At 45.5% G+C, this 26348-nt stretch overlaps 3 protein-coding genes across 4 annotated transcripts in view; 2 read left to right on the top strand and 1 right to left on the bottom strand.

The window, feature by feature from the left end:
• Nucleotides 1–2758, top strand: part of LOC115251759 (type 2 phosphatidylinositol 4,5-bisphosphate 4-phosphatase) — an 8693-nt gene extending 5935 nt beyond the window's left edge. For both annotated transcript variants that reach the window (XM_029845260.1, XM_029845259.1), the window contains 2 exons: nt 846–936; nt 1585–2758. In XM_029845260.1, coding sequence (XP_029701120.1) covers nt 846–936; nt 1585–1728 — 235 coding nt within the window. In that variant the 3' untranslated portion in view covers nt 1729–2758. The remainder of the gene's footprint in view (nt 1–845; nt 937–1584) is intronic.
• A 666-nt stretch (nt 2759–3424) lies between these two features.
• Nucleotides 3425–16366, bottom strand: LOC115251756 (N-terminal EF-hand calcium-binding protein 1-like). Its single transcript, XM_029845239.1, has 13 exons — nt 16152–16366; nt 15117–15141; nt 14019–14127; nt 13896–13921; nt 13519–13616; nt 10308–10444; nt 7673–7794; nt 7279–7355; nt 6475–6522; nt 5052–5164; nt 4445–4522; nt 4045–4136; nt 3425–3916 (listed from the first exon to the last, which is right to left on the bottom strand). The coding sequence occupies exons 1-13, from the start codon at nt 16329–16331 to the stop codon at nt 3888–3890; spliced, it is 1134 nt and encodes a 377-aa protein (XP_029701099.1). The 5' UTR covers nt 16332–16366; the 3' UTR covers nt 3425–3887.
• Nucleotides 16367–18059: 1693 nt separating this feature from the next.
• Nucleotides 18060–24985, top strand: LOC115251758 (transmembrane protein 64-like). The gene is made up of 3 exons (XM_029845246.1): nt 18060–19523; nt 22304–22459; nt 22543–24985. Exons 1-3 carry the CDS (start codon nt 18813–18815, stop codon nt 22732–22734), a joined length of 1059 nt encoding a protein of 352 aa, XP_029701106.1. The 5' UTR covers nt 18060–18812; the 3' UTR covers nt 22735–24985.
• The last annotated feature ends 1363 nt before the right edge of the window (nt 24986–26348 follow it).

The raw sequence follows: 26348 nt of genomic DNA, 5'->3' as shown, positions 1-26348 counted from the left end.
GCCTCCAGAAACGTCCCTGTAGAAAAGCCGGGGACCTTCCTAATCTGGGACGTCAGATTGGTGGACGCACTCTTCTCTCAGTCAGCTGATCTCCAGGGAGGCCATGGATCATCTTTATTGGTGAATATCCGTCAAAGCAGACGTAATCCTGGCTAAACGCACCATTTCGGCGAGTCTCCGCCCTCTCATCCTACGTCATAATCTTGTTCCTTGCCTGAATCATCAGCTGGGCTTCACGCTGACAGAGATGGACGACGGAGTCACATTTGAACCTGGAAGCAACCGACTCCTTTGGCTCCACCAAAGTGTTTCATTTCCACTTTGTAGTGAAGCGTTTTTCCCCTCATCAGGCGCCGCTTCCGTTGCAAACAGCTGATTGAATTAAACCCTGAGAGCTGGATTCTTTATGGAGCCAGAGGTTGGAAATCTGGTGATCGGGCCCCTTCTAAGCCTTCTGAATTCCAGGGAAGGTTTGAATCCCCGTCACATGAAACGCATGTGAGCGTGGGGGGAGGGGGGGGGGGGGGTAAAGCCTGATGCCAGTGTGATGTTTAAGGACGTGAATGTGTGTGTTAGCTGGAGGCTGAAACGGTTGTTAGTGAGCATGTGATCGACCCCCGGAGGCTTCATGTGCAACCCTGAAAGAGGAACAGGGAGTTTTCGGCTCTCAGGAGTGTTTGTGGGATGGGGTCACCGAGTCGTGACAGAAGAGCGTTGTCATGGAAACGTGTCGGCCACTGTGCTTACACTGTCGTAACCGTTCAGGCTTTCGGCCTTTCTGCTAAATATGCAACAGGCCCCATCTGAACAGCTCACTCACCCTGTCTGTCTGTGGCTCTGGGCAGATCCTCGGTGGGCAGCGCGCTCCCTCGGAGGCGCTGCTGCGCGTACATCACGATAGGAATGATCTGCATCTTCATCGGTGTGGGATTAACAGTAAGTATGTGTCACACCCACATCACAAACATGATGAGACGCGTCCCCGTTTCTTATTCTAATAGGCAGCCAAGGTTATCAAAGGTCACATGTAAGTCACATGAAGATCAGGGTTGATCTGACCACCTAGAAGGAATTATCACTCTCGATCCGTTAAAAACGCCTTTCACACGTGCGCTGGAGTCCAGGCTTTCTCAGGATTCCATGAGACGTGTGTGCACAGTAAAGGGATGGATTTGTGACGTGTATTCTTGTTGATTTGGGACCGTCGGGATCCATGTGTGTGTCTCTGTGACAATCACCTCACTTTACATGAAATATAAATACTGAGAAGCTTTCCAGATTAAGTTTGCTATCATTGCTAGTTACTACATTGTTTTGTTGATATTGTTTATAATTTGGGATGAAAAATAAAACAGTAAAAATAAAAAATTCACCATAAAGGACTTAAAACAGTGAAGAGCAGCAGAGGTATTTACTAGTCAAGATGTCAATTTTAGGAATAGATAAATATATTTTAATACTACAGATAAAACATTGCTTGCTTAACTGAAACATGATCCTCGTTAATGAATGTGTGAACAAAGCTGTTCCTGACCCTGACCCTGACCCTGACCCTGACCCTGACCCTGACCCTGACCCTGACAGGTTGGTACTCGGGGATTCGCGAGTCGCTACAACGCCACCTATGTGTCGTGGGCCGTCGCCTACCTGCTGGGCCTCATCTGCCTGATCCGGGCCTGCTACTGGGGCGCCATCAAAGTCAGCTACCCGGAGAACAGCTTCGCCTAGAGCAGCGCAGCTGGAGGAACCGACCACTGTCCCAGAATTCTTTTTTTTTTGTTTGTTTTTTTCCGTCATTTTCAGGCCTGTCGTGTCTCGGAACATCTGCGCGTCTGGAGAGAAGAAGAAGAAGAAGAATGTTGCCTCGCTGCGAAATCAGCTGCACCTGGTCCACAGCGGCTCAGATCCTGACCTGATTCCGCGATTCAGCGTCGTAGCGAATGCCCAAATTGGCTGAAATGGAAAATAAGGAAACGGGTCAGTTTTTGCGGGCGGTTTGAGCGTCTTGGTTGCTGCCCAGTTTATTCACCCCCCACCAGACCAAAACCAGACAAATCTGTAGGAACCGTTGGTCCATTGCTACAATTATGCAATTGGATGTGTTTTGCTGCTAGTTCAACTCCAGCTACCGACACCATGCTGTGCGCGTCAGTTATACTTCCTGTACTGTTGTATTTGAACTCCTGAAAATATCATTTTATAAAGAATAAACCCTCCTCACATACCCATGTGTGCCGGCCTTGCTGCCCAGCGTTAGCCAGGAGGAATCGGATCAACGAGCTTTTCGAATCACTCGGTTCAGCCCTTTTACGGACGTTGCTTGGAACCCTTCTCTCACAATCCTCCTGTCATATCTTACTGTGGTTTCACCGGTTTCTCATTAGTGGATAATGAAGGTTCACGTCTGCATGATGACCGAGGAGGCGCTCGTTGAGCTGGAACTTGAGCCTTCATCTTCGTCCTCTTGGCTCATGTCAGCTGCTCCCCGACCTCCTGTGGACTTTGTACTCGTTAGCATATTGCTATAGACTCTCTTAACACACTGATCAGTGGGCAAAGTCGCTAATTCTAACCTTTGTTTTGAATGTGATGTCAATGATGATAATGAAAATGTTGAAAAAAAAATTGTACATAGATAAAAATAAAAAAAAATGCATATTTGAAAGCCAGTAGTGAGACACAGGAGGAGCAAAGATGGTTTGTGGGTATTTTTAAAATGATAATTTATCAATAAAATGCAAATGAACTGCCTACATTATTCAGTTTGCTTTTGGGTTGTGATGTTGGACAAAAGGGTCCAAAGTCTCATCACTCGTGTAGGTGAAGACGATGAATGAAAGAGCTTTTATTGCCAAATAAAACATTTTCAAATATATACGTGCTGCATCTTCAACCTCGTTTTTAAAAATAGGTTAGGGTTAGTAGTCTTTAGAGTGGCGAATCTTTCCTCTAATCTTAGAAAAGATCACCAAAGAAGTCTGTTGCGACTGTTGAGATTGTGTTTCATATTTGGCTTTGTTGTCCAGCTCAAGATAAACAGAAATCAACCAGATTCATCTTTTGACATGTTGTCTTTGTGCTATTAACAATAGCTCAATTTACAAATCATTATGACTCATGTTACAGATAATTTGTTCCATCCGAAATGACTTTTATCTTCTGTATCACCAGATGACCACGAGGGGGCGACAGTGAGCTGTAGGCCGCGTCTGAGCGCACACACTCGGTTTGGGGGGAAATTACACTCAAAATGACAGAAAATATACACAAACTAAAAAAACAGCTGAACAAATATCGTCAAGACACTGTTGATTCTGTGTTCTAACATAATTTCCACCAGACAACACGACAATAAAAGCTAAGCACACTGTACGCAACAATAAAATATTTATTTATGTCAACATGTCAGGAGAATTTGATCTTCCTTTGATACATTAAATACAGAAACAACAGAGTAATGTTTTAATGAGCTCCCCGGGGCTGCTACAGGTGGTACGTCTACATCTCTCCTACACACACGTGCGGCACGCTTCAGCTCTCGTGAGCTGCCGATGATTTCACATCAAACGCAGATGATGTCACATCATCAGAGGGGACCTTGTCTGACGAGGTCACTGTTTTGTTTTTTTCTTTTTATGGCGTCAGAAAGTCTCAAAAAGAAACACGCACGCACGCACAGGCTAAAGAAACACGCACGCACGCACAGGCTATTTCAGCTACCACCTTACTATGAAGGAACATGGAGGTTGTAACTTCGATACTAATCACCATGACTTCACAAGTGTTGTTGCCTTTATGTTTGGGTGAGGGCTTGCTGAGGTGTCGCCAGGTGGCTGTTGGCTCTCTGCGGCCATCAGTGATGACCGGCGAAGGGAGCTGGCCCACTCTCAGTTATTGTTGAGGACCCACCATGAGGCTGCGGAGGAAACACAGATGCTCAGATGCTTTACTTGTGAGCAGCTGTGAGCAGCTTTCGCGGGAGCTTGAGAATGACAAATCTTTTAAAGGGTATAAAAGAAGAAACCAGATGGTTTGTGTTCTCACCTGGAACCAGCATGGTGGTGATGATCTCAGGGGTCTCCAGGAAGTCCACGTTCCCCCTCTGGAAGGTCTTACTGTAGTTGGTCTGCAGGTGGCTGTGCACGAGTTAGATTTAAAGGTTATTTCTCTCTGAAAACCAGCAAAAACTTGTCATGAAGTAATGTTTCACGAGACTCTCAGCGGGGGATCTTCTAGGATGCATTAAAGCATCTAAGAAATAAACTTCACAAAGAAAATGAATTAGTGAGTGAGTGTGAGCGAGCAGATGTGATACCAAAAACAATCTGTTAATTAATGATTTGATGGATTATTATTCCCCTCTATGCTCTCAGATGTGCTACTTAAACTCTTTGTCCCACTGAGTTCGAGCTGAGCTGAGAAGATCTGGGCCAAGAAGACGTACTTCTTCCAAACGTTGTTGTGCTCCCAGAATTCGTAGAGGATGAAGCGTGATTCATTCGCCAGCCGCTGCACCGAGATGCTGCCAAAACACAGAAACAAATACAGAGAGACGGAGGGACAAGTCATGCACTCTGTAATTAGACAACATGGCCCCTGGCACTGCCTCATGCCCTAAAAACTGAGGTTTTAAAAACAATTTGAACTTAAAAATAATCAACGAACACTAACTCGACTCCCCTGAAGCTAGACTTTTATCGTTATGGCATCCTCAGGGCTGCGGGAGAAAGAAATATACAAATAAGGATGCAAAACCGAGACTAATTAACTAAAGACACCCCCGTTTGAAGCCCCGACGTGAAAGATTCAGTGGCATCAAGGCGCAAGAATACAGGCTGCAGTCGGAATTTTAAGGCATCTTTAGAGTAAAACCCTCAGTAGTCCTCTGGTTTAAGTATAACACAAACATAATTATACTAAATAGCTCCCTATCATACGCTTTAAATAGGATAGAATAAAGACACGGCAGCAATAATCGGCTGAGTCTGCAGTTTTCCTGGCTAATCTGCCTCAAACAGAGTAACACGACACAGCAGCAACCACGAACTGACTGTAGGCATCCAGTCTGGGCGCAGGCGCAGTCCATGTACTGTCTGAGGGCCGCCCGGAACTCCTCCAGCTCCTCGTCCAGCACGGCGAGCTGCCGCTGGACGATCAGGATGTGCTGCGGAGGCAGATACGAAGTCGTGATTAGCTGAGGCTTCCAGAACCCTCAGCTGGTCCACAGATACCAACACGGAGGCCGTTCTGGTGATGACCGGGAGGGGGAAACGCAGCAGTTCAAAGAGTCTCTGCGAATGAATATCAGCGTTGATTGGGATTACGAATTAAGATGTGGGAGGATAAAAGTGTCTGGGTGTTTGCTGACAATAAACGAACGAGATCCAACAAGAGAAATTCCGCCCATCACTTCCTGCGGCTGATGGGGAATTGTCGACGGAGGCGGCAGGCTGATGGGAACAGGGAGTGAATGTTCAACATGTTAGCCTGAGGACCGCCTGTCTTAGGGTGTGTGTGTGTGTGTGTGTGTGTGTGTGTGTGTGACAGAGAGAGAGACGCCTCAGGACTCAGTGGCTAATTTAAGAGTCCCACCATCACACACGCACGCAGGCGCGCGCGCGCAGGATGTCGCCATCGCAGCAGATCAGTTATCCCAACAACACGTTGGTTCTCAGTGACACATCAATTACATCTTGATCCATTCACGCGGCAGCCGGCACGTTTGCAATATTCAGCTGCTCGGGACGCCAAGATGCTAATTCAACGCCTCCCTGTTTCCTGCCGCACCTGTAAAGAGACTCAGTGATGAATCAACTTTGTCCCGAGCTGCTCCCTTCACCTGTACATCCAGATTCTGATTGATTTTAAAGGAGTTAAAGTTCCTCACGCCTACTTAAGCAGCCTCGGGCAGAAGGAGACGTGTTGCTCAGAGCTCCTCCAGAGGAGCCCCGTGTTAGAGATGAAAGAGAATATTTAAACAGTTGTTATTTAAAATAATGATGGTGCTGAAGAATGATTGCATGGACAGGTGGAATTCATACATTGTAAAATCAGAGAGAAGGTTATAGGTATTAAATATTGCTACTTTTAAGCCTCTGCACTGAGAGCAGTGCTGTTGAGCCTTTGACCAGATTGGTGAGATTCTAATCAAAAGGCTGAAACCGTAAAAAGAAACACAATAAATCCCTTTAACAATGGAGGATTTTCTGAGCACAGTATAAAAAAGAAATTACAATATCAATACTTCAAGTCAAGCAGGGACCCTTGAGAACAGAAGCAATTCCAGCCAAAGACGGCGCACCACAGACGCTGTCAAGTTCTAGAGCCACTGTTACTATGACAACTGTTGAGTGCTCTTTAGCAGAGCTCCCTTTCAGGGTGGCTCCGCCATGTTGGAACAGAGTGACACAGAATGGTCACCTAAGCACAGACGATAATTACACCCAAAGAGCTCCAAAGTCAATGTGGACTGACCGATTTGCTCTCCAAGACCTCCTCTTCCACAGGCTCCAGCCGGATCTCCTGCAGGACGACAGCAGAACAACACTCAGCTCATCTGCTGCAGCCCAGGAGAACCTGGTAGAACCTTCCCGGTAATCTGAGGAGGCTTCGGGGCTTCTAACTATGGATAAATAACTTTTAAAAAAAATATGTATTTGCTGGCCTGCAATTATCAGGGAGATGCCAGATTTTTCTTTTTGCCAGTTGTACATATATAAAACAATAAGGATGTGCTAAAATCCAGACTTTTAAAATCTAAATTGAGGGTGTTAACAGTCATGACTTTTCCAACTTAATAATAAAGTCAAAGAAAGCAGCATCCCATGGTTTAAATAGGTTTAAAACAACCTTTAGCCTGAGTGAAAAACCTTCAATATGCAGTTGTTAAGAATTAAATAATAGGAATAAAAAATATAACAGAAAGATGATTAAACATGTTTCAGGGTCACAGGTGAACTTTATCCTCAGTGGAAACATAATTAGATTTTATTTTACAAGATGGATAAGATGTATCTAAAGATGTATCTAAATGTAAAATGTGTGTTCTAACCACAAGTGCAGGTTTATTTTTTGCACCCAAAAGACTGTGTGTGTGCGTGCATCTAAATTTATGTGCATATTTGCAAGTGTAATTATGTGGGAGGGCATCGTTGGGTTGTTGTTGTTTGCTGATTTGTGTGTAACATGAACAGACCCTGTAAAGAGCAGCTGAGAACGTGACGGAGGAAGACAGGGAGGATGGGAGGAAAACGAAAAGGTCAAGAGGAAGGTCGCCACCTTTTGCTCCAGACGATCGATAAGCTTCTGCAGCCTGTTGACCTGTGTCATCCACTGGCTGTCTTCCTCATAAACTCCTGCCGCAGACGCACACAGACAAAAGGTTTTTACTGTAAAGATCAAATAGGACGACGGGATGAACAGGTGCTGCGGACGCCCGTTTGTGTGCTTTGACCCCTTTAATAAAACGCATCACAAAGCCTTTAAAAAGAATCCTTTGCTTTGAAAAGGCTCTGCAGTCGGCTCTCAAATCTCCTAGCAACTGCAGCCGCTGGTGTAATTGAAGCTTAATGGAGAATCAACTGTGTGGCAACAACAGGTAAATATATGCAACAGTCAGCGAGCGATCCGGACAGACCGAGCGATGTTTAGGGTAGAGGTCAGCGTGGGGTACCTGCATTGACCAGACTGAGGAGAGGGTTGTTGGGCGAGAGGCTGCTGTTCCTCTGCAGCCTCCGGTTGGAGCGGCGACCCGACCACTGGATGGACAACACGTCTGGTTTGACGGGGCCCTGTCTGCAGCAAGAATTTGATCCCTTTTAAAAACAGCCCATTTTTAAAACACCTCCATCAACATATCAACTCAAAACAAATAAACATCACATGTTCAGGTGAACAGTCAGATTTTTCATAATCATTCTCCCCACTGTTTCAGGTCCCCTTTACACGAGTGAAACCTGCTGGAAACAGCATCGTTCCCCTGTTTTTGTTTCCAAATGTAACAAAAAGTTGGAAAATGGTGTAATTGCCATGCCGGGCCACTAATCGGCGCTGTCGCGTTGTGATGCAACAAAATGAGCGCACCTATTTCTACTTGTGGCACCTGAAAACGAGATGTAAACGGATACAAAGCTGTAGTGCGCGTGTGCAAGTACCTCCCATAAATCCCATCTCGACAACCAAATATGATAGAAGTTTACCCTTTTATTAAAACAGCTCATGTAAACAGGACTGGCAATAAAGCCTGGGACGCCCCCTAGTGGTAGACCACAACAAATAAAACCAAGCCCTAAATCTTGAAAATTGACTCACTGCAAACATCTGTTTTTCGTGTTTCCCACCTTCGATGCCAATGACACACAAATATATAACAAAAATAGATAAACAAATAAATAAGCAAACCCAAATTCACACACTTCCTGGCGTTATGTCCACGTTACACGTGGAACGACTTCTAAGCTGATCCAGGGAACGGTTTGGCTCAAGCAGAAGACGCGGAGAAACACGGGCGACTTACAAAGAGTGAAAATCAGAAACAGCGTGATGTGGCGGTAATTTTGGTGCAGACAATTACGCTGATTGATTTTCTTCCTCCTCCGCAAAACAAGCAGGGCCGACGTGCCGACGGGCGGCAGATGTCGCTTCATCTAGTAACCTTGAATCGCTCGCCCTCATCTTCGGATACAGCCTTTAAAAAATGCAACAGTAACGTGCTCGTGAGTCCACTTCTTCCCCCAATAATCTGGCGAGGCCTTGGGGTGTTTGGTGAGCGTGTGCAGGTGGATCCACGTGCATGTTCAGGCGTGCGTGAGCAAGAGGGATGGAAATATGAGAAGGCTATCATCCGAATTTTCCACCCACAAACGGAAGATTTACTGGATATTAAGGGTTGGTTTCAAATGCAGGACCAGGCCCAAACGACTGATGGCGTCCACACCTGAGAAGACGAGCCTCGGTCTGTCCAGGGACTCACACTGTCCTCGGCTACATGCCGCTTCTCATTGCCTGAGCCATCTGAGACCAGTTACGGTCTCGTTGTTTGCAACATCCCGGAGAAAAAAGGAAGAGGAGATTAGGAGCCACAGTCAAGAGAGGGACAGATAATCCCGAACATGCTTTGCAAATTTATTGCACTTCAAGGAAGGACCATGAATTATGAAAGGATTTATTGGTTTTGAGGGTGAGATCAGCCAAAGAGCCTTTCGGAATGCATTTTCAAGTGCGTATCGTGAATACAAGGTCGGGCTTCGAGGCGTTCTGAGCATCTTTGATGCTCGCTCGGCCTCTCCACACGTGTGAAAAATGGTGGAAGGATCCTGTTTCAGCCCCTCAGAGAGTCAGTAAGATGTTTGGAAGAACAGAGCGGCTGCATCTGGATACATGGGGGAATTTTTCTGAGTGTGAGGAGAAGAAGAAGCTGTGGGAGCGAGGGACGGCGGAATGACATGAGAGGGAGACGGAGAGAAAGACACTTTTAAGGAGACGAGGAGCAGAGCGTCTGAGATGCTGGGGGGGGGGTGGAGCACTCTGAGGTTATGCGTGCATCACTGTCACAAAGAAAACACGGAGCAGAGAGCAGGAAGCCTTTTGGAATCCTGTTCAAAAATGAACATTTTTGAACAGAGAGGTTTTAAAAATGCTGCACGGGGCCCCAGTGTGGGCGCCCGAACAGTGGTTGGGGTTAAAAATCTAATAGGAGAGAGAAGCTCAAGGTGCAAAATATATTTTTTATATATAAAATATGCCTCCTTTAAATGATTAACCTAATTAATAATTAGTATTAATAGCTGGAGTGGTCGTTATAAAGTTCTCAGGGATTCAAAAAAGGACTGAAATTTATTTACGGTGGTAATTTAGATTGTAACGTGTGCTGCCTCATGCTAACACGTGTGTGAGACACAGCTGGTGTGGAGAACAGTCCAGATGTGTTCAAAATGAAAAACATCACTGAAAAATGCCAGATATGCTGTTTTAAAAGTTGCCTTCCATATATGTTAGACCTGCGGTGCCTGACCAGGGTGCTAGAGCTCCTCCCACCACCACCACCACCACCCCCCCGTAGGGGGAGAGTGGTGGGAAAAGGATGGATGGATGATGTCTTGGTGTTATTTAAGTCTAAAATGTGGGATGTCGTTTAAATAGACTGGCTGTGAGAACTTAATGATAGGTTCCGGAGAATTCCACTTACCCTCGCATGTTTTAATGACTAATATTGTGTGTGTGTGTGTGTGTGCGCGCGCGCGCGTGTGTGTGCGCGCGTGTGTGTGTGCGTGTGTGTGTGTGTGTGTTGAAAGAGGACTCGTACGTACTTCTCCTGCCGCGTTTGCTCGGCTGTGGTTTCCATGGCGCATTCGAGTGAGCTCTGAAGCGAATGAAGTTGATTAGTTGTCTCTTTTAGAAGGAAGCGGGTCACAAATTGCTCCAGGTGGGTGGACTCTTGATAATCCTGTCAATTATAACAGATAAGAGAAGAAGAAGGAGGAGGAGGAGGAGGGTTAGTGTGGGCGGAACAATGAAGAGAAGGATCACGGAGGATGGCGGCGACATGTTTGTCCAGAGTCCCCCCTTAATTAACAGACGCTGACAAGCTCATTTGACAAACATCGGCTGCACTTGTTGTTTCTCATCTTTCTTTTAAAGGAAGAGAAGAGGATGCTTGGAAGCTGCAGTTGTTTCACCCAGAACTCAAGTAAACAACACTAAAAGTGATGCTGTTGAAAAAATGAGTTAATTAAACCACAACACAGGAACTTTAATATCCGCCCGGTGTGTAAAAGGGCAACTGTGAGATATAACAACAATAACCTTGATCATAGCAGGAGTTTTTTAAACCTTCCCTCCCGTTTGGATGAGCAGATTTGCCTCTTCCTGTGTGCAATAAAAATGTTTCCCTCCGCCACAACAATATCACACTAAACGTCTTTTCTGGTGCAACTCATATTGTAAATATTTGTTTTCTGCAGGCTTGTGTGCTCGTCAGGAGGGCCGAGAGGAAAATAAATCAATCCGACTGATGTTTACTGAAGGTCTAATTTGCTTTTCCGGAGCCGGAGCGAGACGTCGGAGCGGCGCTTTGGAACTAATGAAATCACCCAGGGTGGAGGGAGCGGCTCTGTGTTCACACACCTGCTCACTTCACTCTTACAACTGCTGGAATAATAAGATGAATATGAGCGGAAACCTTGGCGAGGATGACGCCAGAAGGGCGGAGGCGTGTACAATTAAAAATCACACACACACACACACACACTTTCAGTTTCAGTGAGAGTCAGCCAGATAAAGGTCAATCCCCAGTCTAGCAGGAGTATAGATTACCTCCTGTGATTGAGACCTTTGTGTGCGTTTATGAAACTGAAGCCTCATTTTTTTTTTCTTTACATTTTCATCTGTGCGTCAGCGCACGGTTGGAGTTTGCATTAATGCTGCAGTTGATTCTCGGGCCCGTTGCCACGGTCCAAAGTCCATCGTTTTCCAGAGTATTCTTCCCAATTCCCGATGAATAATCAACATCAGCCAAGGAATACTGAGCTTCACCAGTAGATCTGAACGAGACGCTCCAGTTTGAGATCTCTACACTACATATATTTTCTATTTTTAAGTGTTTTTCCATCATCGAACCAGGCTTTTTCCTAAATGTTTACACTTAAATTGAGACCTGTTGCTCCTGAATTTGCCGTCTTCCAGCCTCAATCACAAACCTACAGGGATGTTTGCTCGTGTGTTCACACACATGCGCGTTAACAAGCTTCCTATGGCACCAAGGAAAGATGTAGATGTGCAGCCAGGAACCACCCACTCCAACACCTAAAGAGCAGAGAGACCAAATCCAATGGCAGCCGCCTTATTTGTTGGATTGTAACTAAATCCAGGGTCGTTTAATTGTAGACATGTGCTCACGTACTGGTAACCATGGTATGGATCATGGATCATCCACGTGTTCTGGAACCTACTGACCTCTTTCTGTTCTGTCACTTTCACAACTGCTTCATGGAGAACAGAAATGTAACTTTTGTTTATCTCCTCCTCAGAAAGGAAGGAAGAATTTGACTCTTCAAAAAAAAAAAATCCCATTTTACACCTTTGATTATTTCTATATCCATAAACTGCACCGGTCCCGAATCTGTAAATACCTTTGCTTCAGTTTTTAGGTGTTGATTGGATTTCACGTTACGTCTCTCCTGCTGAAACACGACCGTTGTTTGACTCCCACGCCGCTTCTGCAGGAGCCACAATGAGACATTTCTGCTCGAGTGCAGATCTGGGGGGGATTTGAGCTTCATGGCATGCATCACATTTGTCACATTAGGTGCTACAAAGGCAGAAAAGCTCTCAGCTCTCCGTCAGATCAAGAGGGTTTGAACATTTTCTTTAAAAAAGCAAAGATGATCAAAAGCTGTTTGATCATGCTGGCATTACAGACAATTTCACGTCTCTGGTGGCTTCATATCTGAAAAGAATCATAGCATGAATTATTCTGGAGCTTTGTTAGCAGCATGAATGAGCTTGACCTTTAGTGTCAAAGGGAAATTTGACTAATTGGGATTCTGAGGAAGGCAGCTGGGCACCGTGCTCATTGGCTTGGGACCTGCAGCTGAACATTGGGACGCTCGGCGGGCAAATCACACACTCCTGAGCGTTACCGCTGCGCCACTACAGGAAACAATCGCATGATGCCGACCGGAGGAAGCGGAGCCGCTCTTGCTCGTGCTGCACGGCCGAGATGAGCGGGAACGTCCAGCGTCAGACTTCAAATGTGTTCTAACCAGGCACAGACACGATGTTTCCTGATAATACGGCCTCTTTCTTGTTGATCTGCACAGCTGTGATATTGGCTTTTTAACTCCTAACTCACTTATATTAAAAAAATAATAATTCTAGAGCCTCTCCCAGCAGATACAGAGTGTGAGGAAGAAATACAGGTGAGGAGTCACCAGCTGCTATCACACACACACACACACACACACACACACACACACACACCCTCCATTCTGTCTGACAATCACAACACAGCCTTCTGGGTGTTGTTGCACTGGGAGATGAAGCCAAGAAGCCAATCACTGCCATAATAAAATCATGGAACCAAACTCATGTGTCTTCATAAGGATAAGAGAGAGTGGATGGATGAGGCGCCTATCGAGGAGAAAGCTGGAAAAGGTTTTGTATAATTGTCATTATTATCATGGTAACGATCATTGTTGGATTAGAAGTACTGGGTGGTCTTTCGTAACAGTTTAACACAAATTATTTGTGACAGGACGATGAGCACTGGCGACTTTAATGACCTTCTGACTTTGCCACATTAAAGTGCCCCTGACATTTCCTCTAATTGGGATTTCATCCATTTGATTGGACTCTCATTAGCTGCTGCCTCCACTTGCAGCCTCAGAATTGTGCTGCATCACGTCTGTAGCGTCGGTCCCGCACCTGTAAATCCTGCTTGTGTTACTAATGCGGACGCAAAAGAAACATTTTCATGTTCTCTCCAGAACAAGATCACAAGATGGACGACACTGGACTCACCTTCTTGGTTTTGTCCATCGCCTTCAGAATGGATAAATTCAGGTCTTCTAAGGCAGCCAGGACGTTCTCGTATTCACCAAGGTGCTGGGAGAAATATTCTATCAAACCAAGGAGAAAAAGAAGCATTTTTGTGATTTGAATCACTTGGACATGGCTGTGGGTGTTTTGTTGAAGCAGCGCGAGTGTGACACCTCAGTCACACAGCCTGTGGGGCTTTTTAACATGCGACCACACGACCACATCTAACTGGCTGCTTCTCTTGTTCAGAGAAAATGTCAAATAGCATTTGAGACCAGGGTGCCCTGAAACGGGAGGTAGAGCGAGGTCAAGCTATTACTGGTATCAAAGCCGTTGAGGAAGTGTGAAGTGCTTCCTACCACAGAGTTCGTCCGTGTCCACGTTGCTGGAAAAGGGGGACAAAAACAGTCATTTCCAGCTGCAATTTCTACTGTCACATGTCTGGCTGAGGTCAAAAATGGGCACAAAATAAAGCAACTTACTCTGTGTTGTGAGTGTCGATGGTGTGAAAAAGCTCCTTCAGTTCCTCGGCCGTCAGGACTCCGTCAGAGAAATACGCTTTGAACTCATCGAAGGACAGTTTGCCATCGTCTGCGGACAAGAAAAACCCCACGAAAACACTCGATACGATATTCTTTTGTAGCGTTTTTCACGCGGCTGCAGCGGGTTTCATCTGAATGTTTATTGCGGATACAATGAATCCATTTAAAAGCAGTCGGGGACAAACTGTTCAGAGCTAAAGTCACTGCTCTAAAGGGGTTTAAGCAGAACGTTGCTGTCAGAGCTCATCTGTCTACCTGATTTAGAAATCGTTTCATTATGCGTTCATTTGATGTTTTCTTATGCTGGTGGCTGTTGCATGGTGAAAAGGAAGAGGAAAACCTATAATACTGAATAATCCTCTAGTTTATTCTAGTTTAAAGTCAAAGGTTTGCCATAAATGAGAAAAAAATAAAGTAAAACAAAGATACATCCACAAATAAATGATATATCTGTAAAAATGGATTTGAGGATTTGAGATCACAGCACTGGATAAATAAACTGGATGCTTAAATTTAGGAGATGTCAAAATTCCTGTGGGAATGAATGAACAGCGACGAATGTGTTATTTTAAGATTTAATCTCCAAACACAAAATATCAAAATATGCCAATTGATTAGCATATCAGAAAGGTTGTTCTGGGTTTGTTACGTTGCTTTATGGATGAAAGATCAAGATGCTTTGATTAAAGGTGCATGTTTTCCAGATTTGTGTGTCACATTATCCGAATATGAACCATAGCAGCCGATTTTCCTCTGGACTTTCAGGCACACACCTTTAAATGGGAGCTCCCTGGACAAAAATGTCCGACCGGGACCAATTTTATGTGTTTTGCTTCATTATTGTCCGGAAACCGAACCTCGGTGGGCATGGTCAATTTCCTGTTTCCATGGAAACCGTTGGAAAAAGCTTATAAGCCTGCAAGCACGCAGTCATGATCAGAATTTCATTGAGAAAGTCCATTTGCTTTGGCACACGAGACTGAGTGGCGGGGCTGTGCTGGTGCGGGTGCGAGGGAGCAGCTCTCCTGCAATATTTACCGTTTTTGTCAGCTCTCCGTAAAATCTGCAAGAAAATGACACACAAAAATAGTATCACATCATCAAGCATAAGTGCCGGGATCATCGATCACCCGCTCGAGAGGACAGCACCATTAAATTATTGATAGTGGGTTTCCAGAGTCCAGAGGAGATGAAAGGGCAGCACTGAAAGGGTGGAACCGGCCCAGCGGCTAAAACTTTTATCTGCATTGTAAAATAGCAAGGCAACAGCACAACTTGGCTCGTGGCACCGTGCTCATTTTCATGTGAATCCATCACTTCTTCCTCCCTCTCTGAACCACAACATCTCCTCCGCCTCAGTCTTTGTGGCTCTATATTTCTGATTGAACAGTGAGACTGAAAAATGTTGAACCTTTTCCATGTAGGTGGAACATCTGATGTGGTGGAAATGCCACTCCACCTTGAACAACTCATTTATGCATCTTTCTGCGCTCCGGGGAGGGACGGCAGGAAACAGGTTCAGGGCTAAGACATCACAAGCAATGAAAGAGTGGAGGAACGAGCAGAATGTAATTAAGTGGTGGGTCTACGGCAGATAAACGGGAGGGAACGCTCTTCCACGGAGACGGGGCTTCATCTGTTGCTGAATATTTTAAATAAATGCTCCGGACTGCTATAATTACTGCCTAACTCTAGTGATATGAACAGGCTCCTTTTCTTATAACATCCATTCAGGGTTGGATTCCAGCGACATAAAGATGGACGGCCATCCCCTGACACCTTCACACCATGAATCTAAATGAAAGGTCAGCCTTGTCGAGGAACAACAAGGAGCCACATTGGAGGATGACTTATGATCCAACTGATACCACATCTCGAACAAACGAAATTTAAAAGGGCACATTAAAACCACCCCTTTAAAAGAACATAATAAAAGCATTAAAGGCTTTCGGTGGTTTTTGGCATCACAAAATCATTAAATAGCGTCCAAATGGTTCCCCAGGTGAGGACGTCATCATGCAGATGAAGGCAGTTATTAAAGTCTGGATGAGGGTGTGATATTGTTCTACTTACATCAATGAAAATTGACATTCCCTTTTTTAGCTCCAGCTGAGCGATGGGCTCCTCAGAGACACACGGAGGCTCCTCTGAACAATCCATCCTTTCCAATGTGGCTCCTCTCGTGTCCAACTGCAGGAATGTGAGAGGTTCGGGCTTCTGATCGGTCCCGCACTCATCTGACAGGCGCGACATCACCGTCACGCAGCTTTTACAGAGGAGTCAACTTCCGGATCCCAACCGTCATAAATCACCCAATTAGAGTCCCGATATCCACGTAAACAATATTTTTATATTTATTTTGAAGGTAAAAGTAGAGGTGTATCAATTTATAGGCATTAATTGGACCCTGTGTACATAGTTTTGAATTTGCGTACCTTTATCTTGAAGGAACGCACAAAACTTCCTGTAACGGGTTAACTAACTTAGACTAGTGGACTTTTTATATTCGTTAAAAAATAAAAAATAAAATCACGTCATGGTTGTAAATCGGTTGTAAGATTAAATAATTCTGTCGAGAAAATGACTTACAAATTTGAATTATTATTGATAAATAGTCAAATCGAGATCTCTCCTTTTGATTGAATTTATATAATATAGGTGAATTTATTTGAAATAATCACTTCCTATGTCAAATAAAGCTATAAAAATACACTACTACACCAAATTTTACCCAAAATCAAAGCTATGTTTTAAAAGTTTTGACTGCGTAAGTGGAATTCTGAAAAGAAATTGTTCATTTCTAACAAATAGGCGGTAGAATTTAACATTGTGTTTTATGAACAAACTACAGTTACTTTGCGCCGCACCGCCATCTAGTGGACAACTGTAGTATCACATCATCCATTGGTAGAAGTTGGTTTTATAATAATAATATTAGCAGCCAAATGACAAGACTTTTGCTGTTCCTGGGCTGCTCGTCTTAGATCTTATAACTCTATTAATGGCTGAAAATATTTGATACGATATCAAGTTGAAATGGGACTATATTCCCTTAGTTTGACTGCATGGATGCGTGTGACAGAAGTAGTGAGAAGTTTGAAAAATGCATTTCAGTGACTTAAGTTTCCTGGATCTGAATCAACCACAGCTAATCAACCACATGGATATTCCTTTTGTCCATTTCAGCGGAATCCACGTGTCCTTGCTGAGACTGATTCCAGCTGTGAAAGAGCAAGTTTCTTTTCCTCCAGATGGGAAAGACATTGTGAGAAATGCACAAATAGTGAACTTTGAAATACAAATATATATACATGCACAAATGTATTACAAGGTTATACTTCTGTAATATATATTTAAAAGAATTCTGCTGCACTTCAAGATATCAAACAGTGCACGACTTTCATAAAACACTACTGCTCAGTGTTATTCCGTGATTAAAAACCACATGACTATATAAGACAATTACATAGCACAGATTCCCAAAAAAGATTAATCTTAATAATACATATGTTAGTATATTATATGTAGATTCTATTTTCAGGGAGCATTGTGAAATTGGTTTATTTAAGAACATGAAATTACTGCACCATAAGAAAATTCTAATTTCCAGATCAATATAAAGTGTAATATAATCATTTTATCTCATCGATGCTGTCTTATATCGATATTTATTTCAATATTTTCCTTCTCAACAGTGGAAAAAGGAAATTTGCCAGGCACAAAAGTATTTTCAAATACTTTAACGTTATGAAAAAAGTATTAGTTTCTGTAAGTGTACGTGATTTGATTGAATGAAAGCCCTTTTTTGTTCAGAAGTTAAAACTCAACTAGGCAACCACTACTTTGACGCGACCATGAGTGCTTATGTGGCAGCGCAGCTGATTACAGCACCAAGTCCAAAACAAACCGAATTTGTCCGGAAACCTCGCGGAATCTCGCGTTGTCTGGTGAAGCGCTCTGATTGGCTCCGGGCGCCTGGCCCCGGTCAGGTGACTTGGACTCACTTGGCATTCTGGGACACAAACAGTGGTCGGTATGAGAGGCTCGACCACAGCAGCGCAACAAACGTCTGCGTAAAACGCTCTGGAAGGAACGGGAGCAGCGCACCACCCAGCCAGCGCGGACAGAACTAACTGGTTTGGCTCGTTCCAGGTCTAGTTGGACGTTCTGTTGCGCGGAAGGAGGCGACGAGGAGGCCAGCGACCGCGCTATCTGAAATGCATCGGTGGACTTTATCCAGGCTGGCGGTGTTTTTAAGTCAGGCTCAAGCCCACGGTAAGTTAGCCGTGCAGGGACGTTAGCTTGTGCTCTAAACCGCCTGGAAATGTTGGGCGAAAGGCTTGATGTCCGTTCGCTCTGTGTCCTACTGAGGACTGGGGACTCGTGGTAACCGCTCATCTGCGCCGACGGCTCCATCCGTTCCATCCGTTGCCGCCATTCGTTGCCGTGAGCTCAGGGACGATCGTCGAACATGGCGAGGATTTCAGGAAGACACTACACGACCGGCACTTTACAACCATTGACACGGCACACTGGCCAACCAGCATATCCAAGATAGGCGCGGTGCAATGAAGATATAAACTGGAAGACGCCACCTCTCAAGCTATTCTCCCCGAGGTTCTGGAGTTCCAATTGCTGTCTAAAGGCATGCACTAGACAATTGTCCTCACCCCAGCTGCGAGCCCGTCGGACTGTTCCCGTGAGTCCCTTTTTGCAATTATTTTGGGGGCCAACATGTCTATGTCCGGGTCCACGACTGCGCAGCTGTTCACCAAGCTTCTCAAACACGCTGTGGGCAAGGCTGAGATTCAGCTGAACCGCTGGCTGCAGAGGACCGCCACGGAGGACTGTGACAAGCTGGACATCCTGATCTGCAGCGGCTTTGAGGAGACGGGGACAAGCGGAGGGAAGCCCGATGTCGACAGCGAGCCCAGCGCCTCCACAGGAGGGACAACCTTCAGCAGCAGTGGAGACTTCAGGCACCCGTGTTGCATCAGCACCTTTTGCTTCAAGAGCGCCCTGCTGGCCTGCATCCTGACCGCCGTCTGCTTCTCCTCCGTCGCCCTGGTGCGACAATACCTCAAGGACCTCCTGCTCTGGGTGGAGAGCTTGGACAGCCTGGTTGGAGCCCTGCTGTTTATAGTGGGTTTGATTATTGTCTCCTTCCCGTGTGGATGGGGATATATTGTTCTCAACGTTGCAGCGGGATACCTCTACGGCTTTGTTCTGGGAATGGGGCTGGTCATGGTGGGGGTGTTGATAGGGACCTTTGTGGCACACCTGGTGTGTAAGCGTCTATTAAGTGACTGGGTCCTGAATAAAGTGGGGAACAGTGAACAGCTCAGTGCCGTCATACGAGTGGTGGAAGGAGGCAGCGGACTCAAAGTTGTGGCCTTAGCAAGACTTACTCCGATACCTTTTGGGTTGCAAAATGCAGTCTTCTCGGTGAGTATGGAGTTTTTTTGATGTGATGCTTTGATGTGATGCTTTGATGTGATGCTTTGATGTGATGCTTTCGTTAGACATTCCCTTGTCTTTAAATGAAGGGACAGTGAACTTCAGCACCGGTTCATTTGAGGCTCCAGGCAGAAGCCAACAGATTTCCTTTCTATTTCTGTGCAGCTGGTGGCTCTCAGCAAAAACCTCCATATGTCAAAGCCTTGAGGAAACTGAGAAAGAGCTACAAATGATGCTGAATGTGGCACTTAGCATCATTGTCGGCCTGCTCGCATCACTGCACTTCTCAGTTTCTACTTGTGGTTTTAATGCCACTAAAAAAAAGACCCAGAGAGAAAACTTGAGGGTGGAAGCATTAAAACAGAAAATGTTTTTTATTCCATGAAGACAACTTAATATGAATAACTGCATGTCTTGTTGAATAACCTGACTGTTATAAAGAATATGTCATATATTTATTGATTATTATTGAAACCAGGATAAAGAAAAATGGGATTTATAGTTCGTTAACCACCCAGGTTATATCATGGTAAAGAGCTTCTAACATTAGAGACGTTACTGTCAAAAGGTCTGTGTGTTTTATTTGTTAAGGGTTTGGACTTTGGAGCTACGCTAAGTCTCAATATTCCTCCCAGCTCTTCTCCAGCTGAGCCTCATTCTTTGTACCTACTTTATACCTGATTTATTACCATTCTCCGTGTCTCCACCTGTGTGGTTAAACCTAAATACCAGAGCACACTGTCACCCACATGTCATTACCCTTCTTAAACCAGGAGTTGTCCAACTTCCTGGTTCAGTACTGAGTTAGACTGTTTCACCTACCAGGAAATGCGAGGCGTCAGTTTTGAACAGCTTTACACCACCAAATCTTTTCATTGATGCCTTTATAGATGAATAATTATGTTTCACTTCTGATCCAGGAATGAAGCTTGAGTGTGAGAACATTTGTTCTGCTGGGGAACAGCGATTGCATTAGTTAGATGCTATTCACCTGTGTAAAAGCCCCCCCCCCCCCCCCCCCCCCCTCCCCCACACACACCCCCACAGCACTTTACACATCCAGCAGATGGTACTTCTTTGCCTGACTGGCTGGTTCACTCTATCAGCTTAATGGTCGGGGGCTTGTTTGGCGACTAAAGGTTGAAATGTTCCTGTACGTCAGCGCGTGTTTGAAACTACGGGCAGAATGTTGCCTTTGCAGCTGCCCCGGGTCATTACCCGCCAGCAGCACCGACGTTGCGCCAGACGCGAGCGTTTTAAGCGTTGATCCACTGTCTTCAGCTCATTGGTTTATCGGTGTTTTTATGTTGCTCCTCAGTTTCGGTGCGCGCGTCTTTCCTCACACGTGCAATCGTGCTATTGCTTCTGTTTTATAACCTTAAATCAGGCCTGTGTTTGACATGCAGATGACAGATCAGCTCAGTTTTACTTGTGTCACACCAGGAAAAACGGGTTGAACTGTGCCTTCTGACAGGAATGCAGCTGATTGCCTCTCTGCTCTCTGGCATCACCGTCACCCCCCCGGCCCTGCAGTGTTTCACCACTCGTCGTCTTGCATGTCTGCGTGCGCCACAGCTCCATCACAACGTGGTTTTGCACATGTCCGGGCGATTGCGTAACTGCGGGGTCAAAGATTCAGCCTCTGTTAGAGCTGAGTTTCATGGCCACAGATCCAAACATAGGCAAGGTCATTCTGCATCTTAGGACTTTTTATTGTGAAGTCACTCTTAATCTAAACACCATATCATGAAAACCTCCAGTCTGCAGAGAGCACTGTTATTATAGGAAATATAGATAAAAAGAATGAACTGAATGCCAGCGGCTGGATTAAATAGTTGAATATTAGAGCGCGGAGCCTCAATTTGCCCCGTTCAGCCTCTCTTTATTAGTATCAGAACTCAACGGTGCGACCGGTTGTGCTGCTCTGCCCTTGATAAACACCTTTGTGTCAGCGAGGTTCCATTTCAGCGCGCCCACACCTCAGCCCGGCCCTCCGAACTCTTCCTGCTGAAGTGGATGGTGCTGCGTCCGAGTGCGTAACCTAAAACCACACACAGGCTGCAGTCGTTGGCGAAAGGAACAGAACCGCTCCGCGAACCCTCTGTGAAAACGATGCGTTCAGCATGTTCGGATCTCCGTGTGTATGTTATTGCAGCAATATTCCGACCCCGCCCCTCTCCCACAACGACGCACTAATTAAATTTGTAGGCATCCAGGAAAACTAGTGGAACCTCAGTGAGTAAACAATTTGTTCCCTTCAGATAGTCAGAAATTCCTTCATCCTGCTTAATTTAGGGAGGAATTCGCCACTCTGGGTCGATCGCTGGGGGAATCGCTGCGTCCCTTTTTCGTTTCGCTGCGCGCTCACGTGGCGGCGTGACATGTCTGGAATCAGCTGAAGGCGCTCGGACCGTGTTGACACACAGCGGAGACACATCAGGATTAATTTTTCAAGGAGAAAGGCTTGTTTATCTGTATCAGCGAGTCAAGGTCGCGGGCTGACATGGACTCAGCAGCAGGAATGAATCATCTAAACTGGCCCAACGACAGTGACATTAATGATTATTAATGCTTTGTTTAGCCGCTGAGGGCCTTCATGTGAAATCTAAGTGAAATGGAGGCGTTGGCCGACTAGAAACTCAGAGTAAAAGTGATGTGTTTGCATCTGAAACGTTGGCGGGGTCATCACGCAGTTGGTGAATTTCCACACTGCTTTTGCCATATTTGTGGGTTCTTTCACTTGTCTGAGGTCGTGTCTCTGTTATAAGATCACAGACGTGTCTTTGCCAAACTACCTGGTGGCCTCCTCGGTGGGCCTGCTGCCCACTCAGCTTCTCAACTCCTATCTGGGCACCACGCTCCGCACCATGGAGGACGTCATCGCCGAGCAGAACGTCAGCGGCTACTTTGTGTTCACCCTGCAGGTGGGCTAACGCTGCCCGAACACCCACTTTTTAAGCTCCTGCGCCGTCACCTCCAGACGCTCCCTTGCCTTGTCCCCCTACAGATTGTCATCAGCATCGGCCTGATGTTCTACGTCGTGCACCGGGCTCAGGTGGAGCTGAACGCAGCCATCGCCGCCTGTCAGATGGAGCTCAAGTCTTCGCGTATGAACGGCTCCTCCTCCAACCACGGCGGCTTCACCTACTGCAGCAAGAGGACGATGGCGGGCAGCGGAAACTGCATCAATGTGGTCTGAACGCCGGCGGGGCGACGGGGCTGCACGGACTCGTGGACAGACCCCCCCCCCCCCCCCCCCCCGCCCTGACAGATTACCTCTCAAGCGTGCACCTTTAACTCAAGGATGCTGATGGGAGCAGTTTCTCTTGTATCTGTTTGGGAGGTTTTGCTTAATCGCTTTTCATTAAGGTACTTGAACGTTACACGAGATGTCAATAAGATGTGAGGGCGGCGTTATGGGATGTTGGTAGCGGCCGAGTCGTAGACGGAGAAAACAGCGGCGCCGGCTCACGCTATGAATGATGAATGTGCAATCTGGAGCTTTTCTATAGAACCAAGGCTTGTTTTTTTTTTTATTTCAGTGTCAAACAAATGCCGACCTATGCACCTTTATTTTGTTTTGCATCTCTTCTGTTGCACCCCGAGACGCTGACAAGGGCATTACTAACATTTTAATCTTTATCTGTTTGGATTTTTGTGTTCCAGTTCGTCGTCTCCTTATTGGACTGGAGCATTACCAGCTGCTCTTGCTGCATGTTTTTGACCTTCTGGAACTTATTTGAGGGCTTCTGCGGTTTTGATAAGAGCAGCTGGAGTCGGGAGGCAGATTTCACAGCTGGGGGGGGGGGGGCAGAGATGCGGTGGCCATGTTGTGTTCCAGGAATATTCCCACGCTGTCCTGCTTTCCTGGAAATGTTTAATTTATGCATTTTATTAGGTTGTAGGGTTTTTATTATTATTTTTAATGTTTACTTTCTGGGTGTTTTTTTTTTTTTTACTTTGATATTGACAGTGAAATGACATGAATGTCATATTAAGTGCTGAAGCCAAACTAATGATTAACTCTGTTTAACGGTTGGCTCAGGCGGCTCTGTGACGTGGAGGGGCTCTTCTTTCTTATGTGCCATACTTTGATACAACCAGACGCCACGGCCGTGGCCCCTATCTGTGACTTATTTTACTACATCGTTTTGCTGGTGGCTCTAGAAACGGTCTGTGAACGTTGACGTTTTCCCTCTCGTAATTCAAGGCAACAGCTCTCTCGCTGTAGGTTTCTTTGCACAGTTCACTGCAACGTTCTGTTCGAGGTGGCGACAATCAGACACAACATGGACACAAGTGTTGAATGTGATAATGCATTTTATTTTTTACATGAATTATTGTGATGCTGCTCCTCAGACTGGAAAAAATAATAATTAAGGGCTCCTTGATGGAATATTCCCTTTTTCTTTCCCTCTTTCACATTTGCCTGTTTTGGAATTCTGATTTGATTTCGCCAAATTTTGTGGAATCCAGCTTTTGGTTTTGGGAAATCAACTTTACAGTTGTTCTGCATCCGTGCGGTCATTCCTCCCCCAGAACAGTAGAATTGATAGTAATATAGTTGGAATTAAGATGATCTTGGTTTAAAGAGCCCCTTTTCTGTGTAAATTTAGCAATAAGGTCATAGCAAAAACAAAAAAAATCCCCCAGCGTGTTTGGAATAACTCTTTACTAGTGATTAACGGTTCGCTCTCTTACAAAAACCCAGTTGGTTGATCCGTAGTCACGTATCGACGTCCCCGTTTAACAGTGGTTAACCTTCCCTTTCCTCGCCGCCACAGATTTTAGCGCCGTTGTCGGAGATCCCTTAAAACCTTTTGGGTTGTTCAGTGTTTCGTGCTTAAATTTCGAGCTCACACGGGGAGGGGGGCACGCTTTTCCCGCTATTCTGCCCCTTTACGGCGTCTGGCTAAGGGGTGGACGTTGGCTCTGGCTTCCATCAGAGGAAGTGTTGTAAATACACCTGTCAGTAGTAAATGATTAGAGAGAACGTCTCCACCCTCTAAACAAAGCGGGATAAGAGGAAGCTTTTTGACCCAAACGTGGGAGTTAAGGTACGATATTACACCTTTCACGTTTTACTCCGCATAGATTTGGGAAAGTTGGGATTGTGGAGGGGGGAAGCTTTGGTTCTTCCCGGATGGGCTCGACCTAACTTAGATATAGTTATGCAACAACTGATTCCAAAGGGAAGATTATTTCACTGACACCATCTCAGAGACCCGGACTGTTAGAACGCGACGTTAAATCGAGAGATCGGGGGTCGAGTTTGGTGCCGTGAAATGCAATACTTCCCATCTGTATTAAGTGCATTACACATATGCTGTATTTTGTAATAGAGAGAATTTTACAGTGTATAAAAAAAATGATATTTATCACTGTACAATTCTTGTTCAGTGTTATTTATGAAAGAGGAAAATAAAACAAACCTGTCCAACTTTGCTACCAAGTGCTTTGTGTGTTTTTAAGCCATAAAAATCGGTTACATTTTAAGCCTGTGCTGATTTATTAAAACTGATCCCGATTTATAGGAAGAAGAATATTTGGAAAATATTCTATTTTATGTCATTTTTTCTTGGTCCTGACTGCAGCTGTTTAATGAGTAACATCCCAGGACACTTTATGCAATATTGACACTTTATGTAATATTTATACTCTCGTTTTCTAATTAAACTTCGCCGCCGTCAGGACGTGAAAACTTCTTCCCTCAGCCCCTTCGACCCCCCCCTGGGTCCTGGCAGGTTTCTCTTATCTTGCAGGGTTCTGAGCCGCCGTCTGTCATCAAAAATGCAGCAGGAGCTGCTCCCTGCGCAGGAATCACGCTGCCTTCTGGCGCAGGTTGTCACAGCAATGTTGCAAGGAAGGAGTGATGGACGGGGGGGGCGGGCGGCGGGGCGCCACTCGCCTGTGATAAGCTATCTGTGCAGGGGCAGGACAGCGGTTGGCAACATCCAGAGCAACTCTGCTCGCAGGACAGTGTTGCTCTGTTGACATGTCAATCTAAACGTGCGCGTCAGACTCGCACTGAAGGACATCGGTGGTGATTTTGCTGCCGCTCGTCTGTTCGGCCCCGGAAGGATGCTGCCGGCCGATGCCCTCGACCCCTCTCTGGCCCAGACAGCTGTTACCTCCGTCTGTAACGTGACCTCTACGCTCCTCTGGGAAAGTATGCGGAACAGTTGTGGGGGCGTCTGCAGCGCTCCACCTCTCATCGCTGTGTTTTCAGCGCAGAACTTTACCCCTTAACTTAGAATTTTAGTTTTTATCTCCCAGTTTGTCAGGGAATCGACGTGACAACACGTCGACTAAAAGTTGAAAGGTCACTTCTTTGAGTTTATTGTAATGCATTTGATTTTTAATCTTGTCTTCTTAACTGCCTTAACCCTTTCTGGGTCATGGGGAGGGTCAGCCCCAGGACATTTGTGGGTTTGGCACCTTGCTCACAGGTACTTCAGCAGTGCTTGGCCTACTGCCCAAACACCTTTTATATTTGTCTGAAATGGGGCTTGAACCAAGAACCCTCTGCTTCTCAGCCCAGTTCCCAACAGACTGAACTACCAACTCCTTTGCTTATTGGTGAGAAAACCTTTTAAAAGATAACACATTAAAATACAACTCAGCCAAATGATCAAATGTTTGTTGAGCTGAAATTTAAAAAAGGGTTCTTCAAAAATAAAAGGAATAAAAAACATAGAATAATAAAAGCTTGGCTGATATTTTTGGCTTGCATGGATCCGTCAGTGCTGGGCAGACTCGGCTGACGTGTCCTTAATCAGAAACCAGTCGGTGGGGGACAAATGAGGGAGGGAG

This window comes from Takifugu rubripes, chromosome 12, assembly GCF_901000725.2.
Source record: "Takifugu rubripes chromosome 12, fTakRub1.2, whole genome shotgun sequence".
Taxonomy (NCBI): domain Eukaryota; kingdom Metazoa; phylum Chordata; class Actinopteri; order Tetraodontiformes; family Tetraodontidae; genus Takifugu; species Takifugu rubripes.
This window is presented reverse-complemented; position numbering and strand designations above follow the sequence as displayed.

Coding starts and splice junctions, on each gene's coding strand:
- LOC115251756 (XM_029845239.1), bottom strand. CDS start 16,331: ATGTCGCGCCTGTCAGATGAGTGCGGGACCGATCAGAAGCCCGAACCT. Junction 15,142..16,151: donor GAATGTCAATTTTCATTGAT/GTAAGTAGAACA, acceptor ATTTTCTTGCAG/ATTTTACGGAGAGCTGACAA. Junction 13,922..14,018: donor ATCGACACTCACAACACAGA/GTAAGTTGCTTT, acceptor CCCCTTTTCCAG/CAACGTGGACACGGACGAAC.
- LOC115251758 (XM_029845246.1), top strand. CDS start 18,813: ATGTCTATGTCCGGGTCCACGACTGCGCAGCTGTTCACCAAGCTTCTC. Junction 19,524..22,303: donor TGCAAAATGCAGTCTTCTCG/GTGAGTATGGAG, acceptor CTCTGTTATAAG/ATCACAGACGTGTCTTTGCC. Junction 22,460..22,542: donor ACTTTGTGTTCACCCTGCAG/GTGGGCTAACGC, acceptor GTCCCCCTACAG/ATTGTCATCAGCATCGGCCT.